This window comes from Brassica napus, chromosome C4, assembly GCF_020379485.1.
Source record: "Brassica napus cultivar Da-Ae chromosome C4, Da-Ae, whole genome shotgun sequence".
NCBI classification, from domain to species: domain Eukaryota; kingdom Viridiplantae; phylum Streptophyta; class Magnoliopsida; order Brassicales; family Brassicaceae; genus Brassica; species Brassica napus.
Window position 1 is genome coordinate 386,458 of NC_063447.1, and position 11,876 is coordinate 398,333.

The 11,876-nt window shown below is 33.7% G+C and overlaps 1 protein-coding gene across 1 annotated transcript; it reads left to right on the forward strand.

The window, feature by feature from the left end:
- Nucleotides 1–110: 110 nt before the first annotated feature.
- Nucleotides 111–5,750, forward strand: LOC106394370 (sister-chromatid cohesion protein 3). The gene is made up of 21 exons (XM_048753530.1): nt 111–274; nt 370–571; nt 676–788; nt 861–953; nt 1,039–1,202; nt 1,273–1,509; nt 1,605–1,749; nt 1,839–2,017; nt 2,104–2,249; nt 2,337–2,464; nt 2,578–2,754; nt 3,006–3,167; nt 3,257–3,457; nt 3,534–3,671; nt 3,758–3,952; nt 4,065–4,209; nt 4,283–4,389; nt 4,501–4,638; nt 4,740–5,005; nt 5,098–5,222; nt 5,361–5,750. Exons 1-21 carry the CDS (start codon nt 263–265, stop codon nt 5,588–5,590), a joined length of 3,303 nt encoding a protein of 1,100 aa, XP_048609487.1. The 5' UTR covers nt 111–262; the 3' UTR covers nt 5,591–5,750.
- Nucleotides 5,751–11,876: the final 6,126 nt, after the last annotated feature.

Here is an 11,876-nt window from a genome sequence, read left to right on the forward strand (position 1 = left end):
CGAGAACCCCGGATCCGGATAAGGATAGTAAAATTATGGATCCGCCGGATAAGGATCCGGATCCGGATACCTTAAAATTGCCCGGATATCCGATCCGTCCCAGGCCTACCAGGCATCACCCAGTTGAAAAGGGGAAATAAAATAAAAGAAATTGAGAGGGGATATTTTGTTGGCATTGGCGGGAGGGAGAGAGGGAGAGGAGGACTTTACTAATTCCAGTCTGGTTAGCAAACCCTAAGGTAGAAACATTTTGTGCGGAACCATGGAAGGCGCTGTGAGTCTCCCCCCTTTCTCTTTAGCTAATTATTATTATGCTTCGTTTCAATTGAATCCGCCGCTACTTTTGCTCTAATATGTATGAATGCGTAGAAAAGGAGAAGAGATCAGGATCAGGATCAGGATCAGGATGACGACAGCGGCGGAGAGAATCAGAATCAGAATCAGAATCAGAAACAGGAGCGGAGCGCCAGCGAAGACCAGAAAAGCCCAGAGCTCGATGATGACGATTTCCAGGAAACCCGTCCTCAGTCCAAGCGTAGTCGCACCCTTCCTCCCCATCAGAATCTCATAGGTAATAGGAGATCTGTGTCATTTATTATCCACCACCAACCACTGCTATTAGCCTCAGATTCACTTCGTTTTTAGAGTAATCAATCTCATTTTGTTTTCTAACAGAGGTTGTGAAAGGGAACGTGGATCTTATTCCTAAAGCCGTCAAGATCTGGGTTGAAAGATATGAAAACTCTCCTAACCTTGCTACCTCTCAACTCTTGTCCATGCTCTTTGAGGTGGTTACCATCTCTTCCTCTTCCTCTTCATATAACTCCCTCTCTCATCTCATTAGCCATCCATTTTGTTAGGCTTGCGGTGCTAAATACTCCATCAAAGAAGACCTGCTTGATGAGACTGACGTCGATGATGTTGTCGTTGCTCTTGTTAATCTTGCTAGATCCGTAATATCATCTCTCTCTCTTCTTTTTCTCCTTTATTGACAAACTTTCCTTATTATTATTCTTTCTTTTGATTGCCTGCCTCTAGGGGGAAATTGAAGATTATCACACTTCTAGAAAGAAGGAGCACAAGAACTTCAAAGAAAATCTTGTTTCTTTCTGGAATTACTTGATTACCGAGTCCCAGAATGGACCTTTGTTTGATAAAGTCTTGTTTGACAAGTGCATGGACTTCATTATCGCACTCTCATGGTTTCTCTTCTTTCTTTACTACCTTATCCCTCCCACTCCCACTTTTTTTTATTTTCTACTTGTATTGCAGTACTCCTCCTCGAGTTTACCGCCAAACTGCCACGCTTATGGGTCTCCAACTAGTCACTTCCTTTATTTCTGTAGCCAACACTCTCGGTTCCCAGCGTGAAACCACCCAAAGGCAATTGAATGCTGAAACCAAGAAAAGACCTGACGGCCCTCTTCTTGACTCCCTCAACAAAAGGTTGTCTCTTACTCACCAACACATTACTACTTTGGAGGACATGATGCGCAAAATTTTCACTGGGTAAGAAGAATCCATAACCATTATACCCTCAGCTCCTTTTTTTTTTTTTTTATGTTAAGTCTTGCTGACCAAAATCATTATATCTTATCTTGAAGGTTGTTTGTACACCGATATCGAGATGTTGACCCCGATATTAGGATGTCATGCATTCAGTCTCTGGGCATTTGGATCTCTTCTTATCCTTCTCTTTTCTTACAAGATCTCTACTTAAAGTATCTTGGATGGACGCTTAATGACAAAGTAAGCTCCTTTCTTCTCTCTTCAAGATTATTAATTTTGTATATTCGTTATAGTGTCACTGATCTTCTCTCTGTATTCAATTATCCGAGGCTGCCGGAGTGAGGAAAGCTTCTCTCCTGGCATTGCGAAAACTTTATGAGATGGATGAAAACGTCCCCACTCTTGGTCTATTCACTGAGAGATTTTCCAATCGAATGATCGAGATGGCTGATGATGTTGATTTGTCTGCAGCTGTCTGTGCTATAGGCCTTGTAAAGCAGTTGCTAAGGTATTACCCTCGAGATAATTTTCCTTTCACCATATATATATGTTTGAATGCCCTGCATTAAAAGTAGATCTTCTGTTGTCCTACAGACACCAGCTGATTCCTGATGACGACCTTGGCCCTTTGTACGATCTACTTATTGATCAACCCCAGGAAATTAGACGTGCCATTGGAGAGTTAGTGTATGACCACTTGATCGCACAAAAGTTCAACAGTTCTCCATCCGGTCTTACAGGTTTTCCCTTTATATCAGCCAAATTCTGAGCACTATGATTTTTTTTCAGTGACAACTTGGTTCACAGCTATCACATCCTATTTTCAGGTCATGATGATTCTTCCTCTGAGATCCATATCTTCAGAATGTTACAAATATTACGGGAGTTTTCCACAGATCCAATCTTAAGCGTTTATGTAATTGATGATGTTTGGGAGTACATGAAGGCCATGAAGGTAGGTCTAAGAGAAATTCCTACACTGTTACACATTCATTATGCAGTTGTGTACCTAGTATGTCACTGTTGCACATTTATTGTATCATCTTCGTGATGCTGCTTTTCTTGCAGGACTGGAAGTGTATCATCTCTATGCTTTTGGATCAGAATCCTCGGACTGGGTCTACTACTGACGAAGACTCAACAAACTTGGTCAGACTTCTGTTTGCGTCAATCAGAAAGGCTGTCGGAGAGAAGATAATCCCTTCAACGGATAATCGAAAGCAGTATCACAGTAAAGCTCAGCGAGTAAGATTCTGTCTTTGCTCTTTCTGAGAAATTTTCTTATTGTGCCGATGATATGACGTCGCAAAAGCAGTAGTCCATATACCAATTTCTCTTCTTTTTTTTTTTTGGTTAAATTTCTTTTCTTGAACTATACCATGAGGGACAACTGCACTAAAATGGACTACTGTGTTCCATTTTTAGTCTTTGTTACTCCCGTTTCGTTCTTGATTATGAAAATGGTGACATTGATGTTTCATTGCTGTGAATAACAGGAAATGTTTGAGAACAACAGGAAAGATATAACGGTTGCAATGATGAAGAACTATCCACAACTTCTACGTAAATTCATGGCTGACAAAGCGAAAGTGTCATCTCTGGTGGAGATTGTTATGTTTATGAAACTCGAGCTCTATTCTCTTAAACGACAGGAGCAGGTGGCTAAAAGCATTTTGTTTCATATAGGATGCTCTTTCCCCTGTTATCGACCCTCTTAGTGAAATTTACATTTTGTCCTCTGTTTCAGACTTTTAAGGCCGCCGTCCGATTGATTAAGGATGCGTTTTTCATGAACGGGGAGAAGGAAGCACTAAGATCTTGCGTTAAGGCTATAACATTTTGTGCGTCGGAAAGTAAAGGGGAACTTCAAGATTTTTCCCGTGGGAAGCTTAAAGATCTTGAAGATACGCTTTTCGATAAACTCACTTCTGCAATTAAAGAAGTCAAGGTATGTTTTACTTCCTTTGCCGATTATATTTGTACTCTGTTTTACGGATGCTATCTGACATCCGTTTTCTGTGCAGGATGGAAATGATGAATACTCCCTCCTTGTAAATCTGAAAAGGTTATATGAGCTTCAGTTGTTAAAGCCTGTTCTTGGTGAGAGCATGTACGATGAGCTTGCTATGACGCTCCATGATTTCAGAAATTTGGACGAAGAGGTGGGCAAGGAAATTCGTTTAGAGCTATTACTATATCTTATTGTTTGTCCCTCACATCTTTAATGAAACGATTGCTGGTTGCCTAGGTTATCTGTTTTCTCCTCCTGAACATGCATATGTACGTGGTGTGGTCTCTGCACTCCGTCGTAAATTGTGAAACTGTCTCCGAAGCTTCCTTATCTTCCCTTATATCAAAACGCGATATCCTGTTTGCGGAGCTTACTTACTTCCTAAATGGAGTTGAGGAATCGAGAAAATATGGTAATCAGCTAGCTCTCAGGGTAAGATGATTTGACGTTCCGATCTAATAGACACATTTCCTTTAGTGTATGTGTTTGTGTCATCTAGCAATGAGTCATTTTCGCCTAACCAATGAAAACTTCAATGCTGCAGATTTGTGCTTTACTTGCGGAAGAGTGGTGTCTTTTTAGAAAGTCAACTTTTGAGTCTAGTAAACTTGAAATGTTAGGATATTGTCCAGAGAGTGTTATTCTCAAGAAATTTTGGAAACTCTGTGAAGAAATTTTTAACACATCAGGTGAGTATGATTTGCTTTGATCATTTCTTGATTTTTCAAGTGACGTACTTACGTTTGCTGGACTTTGAAACAGATGAGACTGATGAGGAGGATGAAAATAAGGAGTATGTTGCTGAGACGAACAGAGATGTTGCAGCCATTGCTGCCTGCAAGTTGGTTAATTGTGGTGTGGTGCCGAAGGTAATCACCAAGTGCATTGACCATGCTGCTGTAAATATTATAGTTATCACTTATCAGTCATCAGCCATGTAGTGATTGAAAGCTATGTAATTTTTTTTTTGTCTGTCGCAGGACTATCTAGGACCAGAGATAATATCTCATCTTGTTATGCATGGACCTAGTGTTACAGAAGTCATAAAGAATCTTATAACATGCTTAAGGAAAACAGAAGATGACATCTCCAGTATCTATATGGAATCCTTGAAAAGGGTAAAGCTTTCTGCAGAGATTATGGAACGTTGATGATTATTTTAGGAAGACACAAAGTTTATTATTCGAAGAAAAATTGCTGACACTAAATAATTGGGCAGGGATATCAACGGTATGAAAGCGAACTTTCTTGTGACGGTGGAGAATCAAGAGTGGAAAAATGTCTTCAAGTGTGCCGGGAGCTTGCTGGTCGGCTATCAGGAATGTATGTTGGTGCTGCTCGCAACAAACACAGACTGGAGATTTTGAGCGTGGTCAAGGAAGGTGTTGAGTTTGCATTTAGGGACGCACCGAAACAAATGTTGTTTTTGGAAGTTGCTATCCTTCCATTTGCAACGAGACTCTCAGTGCCGGACATCATTGACATGTAAGACTGGCAAATTCTTTGAGCTAGTAAGTAGGAAGCTAATAGATAACAAAATAACCTGAATTGTGTGTTCTTTTTTGGTTGCTGAACAGTAAGAGGGAGGTTCAGGGGCGTATGGTGCATGTTAATACAGATGAAGACCCCAGCGGATGGCGTCCTTGCTTTACCTTCTTAGAAACATTGGAGGAGAAATGCTTAAAAACCGAGGATGTACAAGGTATGTTATATGTGCACTTGGACATCGTCCGATTGTTTAATCAAAATCCGGCCAATGAGTGTAGTCCTACGTAACTTGAATTACAAAAAAAAAATGTCTGAATGGATTGTTTGTGACGTTTGGGATTTTCTTTCACAGACGACAAGGAAGGAGTAGCTGTAAAACGAAAGGGACGGCCCAAAAAACGTGCTGAAACAGAGCGAAAGAGACTGTTTGATGAGGAAAGCGGAAGCGATGACGATGAATCCATCAGTGGTGGCTCGGACAAAGAAGACAAGGGAGATTTTGTAGACGAGGACGCTCCTCTTATTGAGACAATCAGGTCGGCTGCAAGACGGAGGGCAGTAAGAGGAGAACGGTCCAAGTGACAATTGACTCGAGAGTGTACGGCTATCGGTTTATTTGTATGTGCTTTTGGACAGATTAAAGTGTTTCTAGTATTCTGTTTGATACAATGTAGGAGAAACGAAACAAAACCTTGCTCTGTGTTATATGAATGGTAATCTAAGTGTTTGTTTTAAAGGTTTATTGGTAGATCGATCCAGACAATACCATGAAAATGTAAAATCTATAACAAGGAAAAACTGAAAAGCATAAAATCAAGAAAAGTAAAAGAAGCAAACATAATTTGCATTGATCGGTTGATTGATTCATCATCTCTCAGCAATTTTCATCTTCGGTTTCGTATAAATGTGCCCATGTGAGGGAGTAACAATTTTCTTTAACAAAATCCTGCGTGATGTCTTACAAATTTATAGTATCTCAAATTTGCATTCTGAAAAAGAGAGCCAAATTATAAATCAATTATTCACATTCAGTTATGAAAGATAGAAGAATAATACATTAACATGACTAAAATTTTGTATTTAGTGAAAGATCATACAATTAATATTTTGAAGACTAATAGAAATTTGATCTTTAAATTTATTTGTCTTCTATTTTTGATTAAAGCAAAGAAAAAAAACGATTTTCCTTGAGAAATAAGTAGCAGAAATTTATTTAAATTTTGATTTTTTTCTCAAAATATGAAGGTTATTAGGTTAACCTCTACAAAATTGAGTTTTCAGTAAGTTCTCTATATATTGAAGTGTACGCTCTTTAGTGTTTTTTAAAATTTTCAAACCACATTCTAAATTTTTATTAATGTATGATAAACTCCCTTTCATGGTACATAGCTCTAAATTTTTAATAATTAACTTAATAAAATTTTATATACGGCTTAAATCAGTGGACTAACTACTATAAAATATGTATTCTCTAGAGAAATTGACAAAATAAATATTTTAAACCTCTTTGACCATCATTCTATGTGAGTTCATGATGCACTTATGCAATAAAAAGGATTTTCATATTTTTTAAAAATTTTCTCAGCATCTGCAGGTTAACCCCTACAAAATTGAGTTTTCGGTAAATACTTTATATAGTGAAGTTTACACTTTTTAGTGTTGTTCAATATTTTCGTAGGGATTAACACATAGATTTTGAAAAAAAAATCAAAAATGTGAAAATACTGTTTTAATGCATAGTTGAATCCTTCACCAACATATGATGAAGTTCAAAGAGGTTTGGAACTTTCGTAGGGATTAACAAATAGATTTTGAAAAAAAATTCAAAAATGTGAAAATACTGTTTTAATGCATAGTTGCATCATTCACCAACATATGATGAAGTTCAAAGAGGTTTGGAACTTGTTTTTGTCTCCGTTTCTCTAGCAAATAACGATTTTATAGTGGTTAGTCCACCAATTTATGGAGTATTATGAAGTTTTACTAAATTAATTGACAAAAATTAAAGCGATGCCCATGTACAATGAAAAAGAGTTTAATATACATTAATACAAATTTAGAATGTGTTTAGAAATTTTAAAACAACACTAAAGATCATAGGCTTCAGTATATAGAGAATTTACCAAAAATTCAATATTTTCGTAACCCATAGATTTTGAGAAAAATTCAAAAATATGAAAATACTGTTTTAATGCATAGTTGCATCCTTCACCAACATATGATGAAGTTCAAAGAGGTTTGGAATTTTTGTTGTGTATGTTCTCTAGCAAATAACGATTTTATAGTGGTTAGTCACCAATTTAGGGATTATTATGAAGTTTTACTAAATTAATTGACAAAAATTTAAAACGATGCTCATGTACCATGAAAGAGAGTTTAATATACATTAATACAAATTTAGAATGTGTTTATAAATTTTAAAACAACACTAAAGATCATAGACTTCAGTATATAGATCATTTACCGAAAATTCAATATTTTCGTAGGGGTTAACCCATAGATTTTGAGAAAAAAATTCAAAAAAATGAAAATAATGTTTTAATGCATAGTTGAATTCTTCACCAACATATGATGAAGTTCAAAGAGGTTTGAAATTTTGTTGTGTCCGTTTCTCTAGCAAATAACGATTTTATAGTGATTATTCCACCAATTTAGAAACTATTATAAAGTTTTAATAAATTAATTGACAAAAAATTAAAACGATGCCCGTGTATCATGTAAGAGAATTTAATATATATTAATACAAATGTAGAATGTGTTTAGAAATTAAAAAAAAAAACACTAAGGATCATAGGCTTCAGTATATAGACTATTTACCGAAAAACTCAATATTTTCGTAGAGATTTACACATAGATTTTGAAAAAAATTTAAAAAATGTGAAAATACTGTTTTAATGCATAGTTAAATCCTTCACCAACATATGATGAAGTTCAAAGAGTTTTGGAACTTTTGTTGTCTCCGTTTCTCTAGCAAATAACGATTTTATAGTGGTTAGTCCACCAATTTAGGGAGTATTATGATGTTTTACTAAATTAATCGACAAAAAATTAAAACGATGCCCATGTACCATGAAAGAGAGTTTAATATACATTAATACAAATTTAGAATGTGTTTATAAAATTTAAAACAACACTAAAGATCATAGGCTTCAGTATATATGACATTTACCGAAAATTCAATATTTTCGTAGGGGTTAAAACATAGATTTTGAGAAAAATTCAAAAGTATGAAAATACTGTTTTAATGCCAAGTTGCATCCTTCACCAACATATTATAAAGTTTAAAGAGGTTTGGAATTTTTGTTGGGTCCGTTTCTCTAGCAAATAACGATTTTATAGTGGTTAGTCCAACAATTTAGGGACTATTATGAAGTTTTACTAAATTAATTGACAAAAAATTAAAACGATGCCGTGTACCATGTAGGAGAGTTTAATATACAATAAAAAAATGTAGAATGTGTTTAGAAATTTTAAAACAACACTAAGGATCATAGGCTTCAGTATATAGACCATTTACCGAAAAACTAAATATTTTCGTAGGGATTATCTACACATAGATTTTGAAAAAAATTCAAAATTGTGAAAATACTATTTTAATGCATAGTTGAATCCTTCACCAACATATGATGAAGTTCAAAGAGGTTTGGAACATTTGTTGTCTCCGTTTCTCTAGCAAATAACGATTTTATATTGGTTAGTACACCAATTTAGGAAGTATTATGAAGTTTTACTAAATTAATTGACAAAAAATTAAAACGATGTCCATGTACCATGAAAGAGAGTTTAATATACATTAATAAAATTTAGAATGTGTTTAGAAATTTTAAAACAACAATAAAGATCATAGGCTTCAGTATACAGAGCATTTACCGAAAATTCAATATTTTTGTAGAGTTAACCCATAGATTTTGAGAAAAAAATTCAAAATTAAGAAAATACTGTTTTAATACATAGTTGCATCCTTCAACAACATATGATGAAGTTTAAAGAGGTTTGAAATTTTTTTTGTGTCCTTTTCTGTAGCAAATAATAATTTTATTGTGGTTAGTCCACCAATTTAGGGACTATTATGAAGTTTTACTAAATTAATTGACAAAAAATTAAAACGATGCCCGTGTACCATAAAAGAGAGTTTAATATACATTAATAAAAATGTAGAATGTGTTTAGAAAATAAAAAAAAACACTACGGATCATAGGCTTCAATATATAGACCATTTACCGAAAAACTCAATATTTTCGTAGCAATTTACACATAGATTTTGAAAAAAAATAAAAATGTGAAAATACTGTTTTAATGTATAGTTGAATCCTTCACCAACATATGATGATGTTCAAAGAGGTTTGGAACTTTTGTTGTCTCCGTTTCTCTAGCAAATAACGATTTTATAGTGGTTAGTCCACCAATTTTGGGAGTATTATGATGTTTTACTAAATTAATTGTAAAAAATTAAGACGATGCCCATATACCATGAAAGAGAGTTTAATATACATTAATAAAAATTTAGAATGTATTTAGAAATTTTAAAACAACACTAAATATCATAAGCTTCAGTATATAGAGCATTTACCGAAAATTCAATATTTTCGTAGGGACCCATAGATTTTGAGAAAAATTCAAAAATATGAAAAAATATAGTTTTAATACATATTTGCATCATTCACCAACATATGATGAAGTTCAAAGAGGTTTGGAACTTGTTTTTGTCTCCGTTTCTCTAGTAAATAACGATTTTATAGTGGTTAGTCCCCCAATTTAGGGATTATTATGAAGTTTTACTAAATTAATTGACAAAAAATTAAAACGATGCCGTGTACCATGTAGGAGAGTTTAATATACATTAAAAAATTGTAGAATGTGTTTAGAAATTTTAAAACAACACTAAGGATCATAGGCTTCAGTATATAGACCATTTACCGAAAAACAAAATATTTTCGTAGGGATCATCTACACATAGATTTTGAGAAAAATTCAAAATTGTGAAAATACTGTTTTAATGCATAGTTGCATCCTTCACAAACATATGATGAAGTTCAAAGAGGTTTGGAACTTTTGTTGTCTCCGTTTCTCTAGCAAATAACAATTTTATAGTGGTTAGTCAACCAATTTAGGGAGTATTATGAAGTTTTACTAAATTAATTGACAAAAATTTAAAACGATGCCCATGTACCATGAAAGAGAGTTAAATAAACATTAATACAAATGTAGAATGTGTTTAGAAATTTTAAAATAACACTAAAGATCATAGGCTTTAGTAAATAGAGCGTTTACCGAAAATTCAATATTTTTGTAGGGTTTACCCATAGATTTTGAGAAAAAATTCAAAAATATGAAAATACTGTTTTAATACATAGTTGAATCCTTCAACAACATATGATGAAGTTTTAAGAGGTTTGAAATTTTTGCTGTGTCCGTTTCTCTAGCAAATAACGATTTTATAGTGGTTTATCCACCAATTTAGGGACTGTTATGAAGTTTTAGTAAATTAATTGACAAAAAATTAAAACGATGCCCATGTACCATGAAAGAGAGTTTAATATACATTAATTTAAATGTTGAATGTGTTTAGAAATTTAAAAACAACACTAAAGATCATAGGCTTCAGTAAATAGAGCATTTACTGAAAATTCAATATTTTCGTAGGGATTTACATATAGATTTTGAAAAAAATTCAAAAATGTGAAAATACTGTTTTAATGTATAGTTGAATCCTTCCCCAACATATGATGATGTTCAAAGAGGTTTCGAACTCTTGTTGTCTCCCTTTCTCTAGCAAATAACGATTTTTTAGTGGTTAGTCCACCAATTTAGGGACTGTTATGAAGTTTTACTTAATTAATTGAAAAAAATTAAAATGATGCCCATGTACCATTAAAGAGGGTTTAATATACATTAATACAAATTTAGAATGTGTTTAGAACTTTTAAAACTACACTAAAGGTCATAGGCTTCAGTAAATAGAGCATTTACCGAAAATTCAATAATTTCGTAGGGGTTAACGCATAGGTTTTGAGAAAAATTCAAAAATATGAAAATACTGTTTAATGCATAGTTGCATCCTTCACCAACATATTATCAAGTTCAAAGAGGTTTGAAATTTTTGTTGTGTCCGTTTCTCTAGCAAATAACGATTTTATAGTGGTTTATCCACCAATTTAGGGACTGTTATGAAGTTTTAGAAAATTAATTGACAAAAAATTAAAACGATGCCCATGTACCATGAAAGAGAGTTTAATATACATTAATACAAATGTAGAATGTGTTTACAAATTTAAAAACAACACTAAATATCATAGGCTTCAGTTATTGAGAAAAATTCAAAAATATGAAAATACTGTTTTAATGCATAGTTTCATCTTCACCAACATATGATGAAGTTCAAAGAGGTTTGGAACTTTTTTTGTCCCCGTTTCTCTAGCAAATAACGATTTTATAGTGGTTTATCCACCAATTTATGGACTGTTATGAAGTTTTAGTAAATTAATTGACAAAAAATTAAAACGAAGCCCATGTACCTTGAAAGAGAGTTTACAATACATTAATACAAATGTAGAATGTGTTTAGAAATTTAAAAACAACACTAAAGATCATAGGCTTCAGTAAATAGAGCATTTACAAAAAATTCAATATTTTCTTAGGGGTTAACGCAAAGATATTGAGAAAAATTCAAAAATATGAAAATACTGTTTTAATGCATAGTTGCATCATTCACCAACATATGATGAAGTTGAAAGTGGTTTGAAACTTTTGTTGTTTCCGTTTCTCTAGCAAATAACGATTATATAGTGGTTTATCCACCAATTTAGGGACTGTTATGAAGTTTTAGCAAATTAATTGACAAAAAATTAAAACGATGCCCATGTAACAT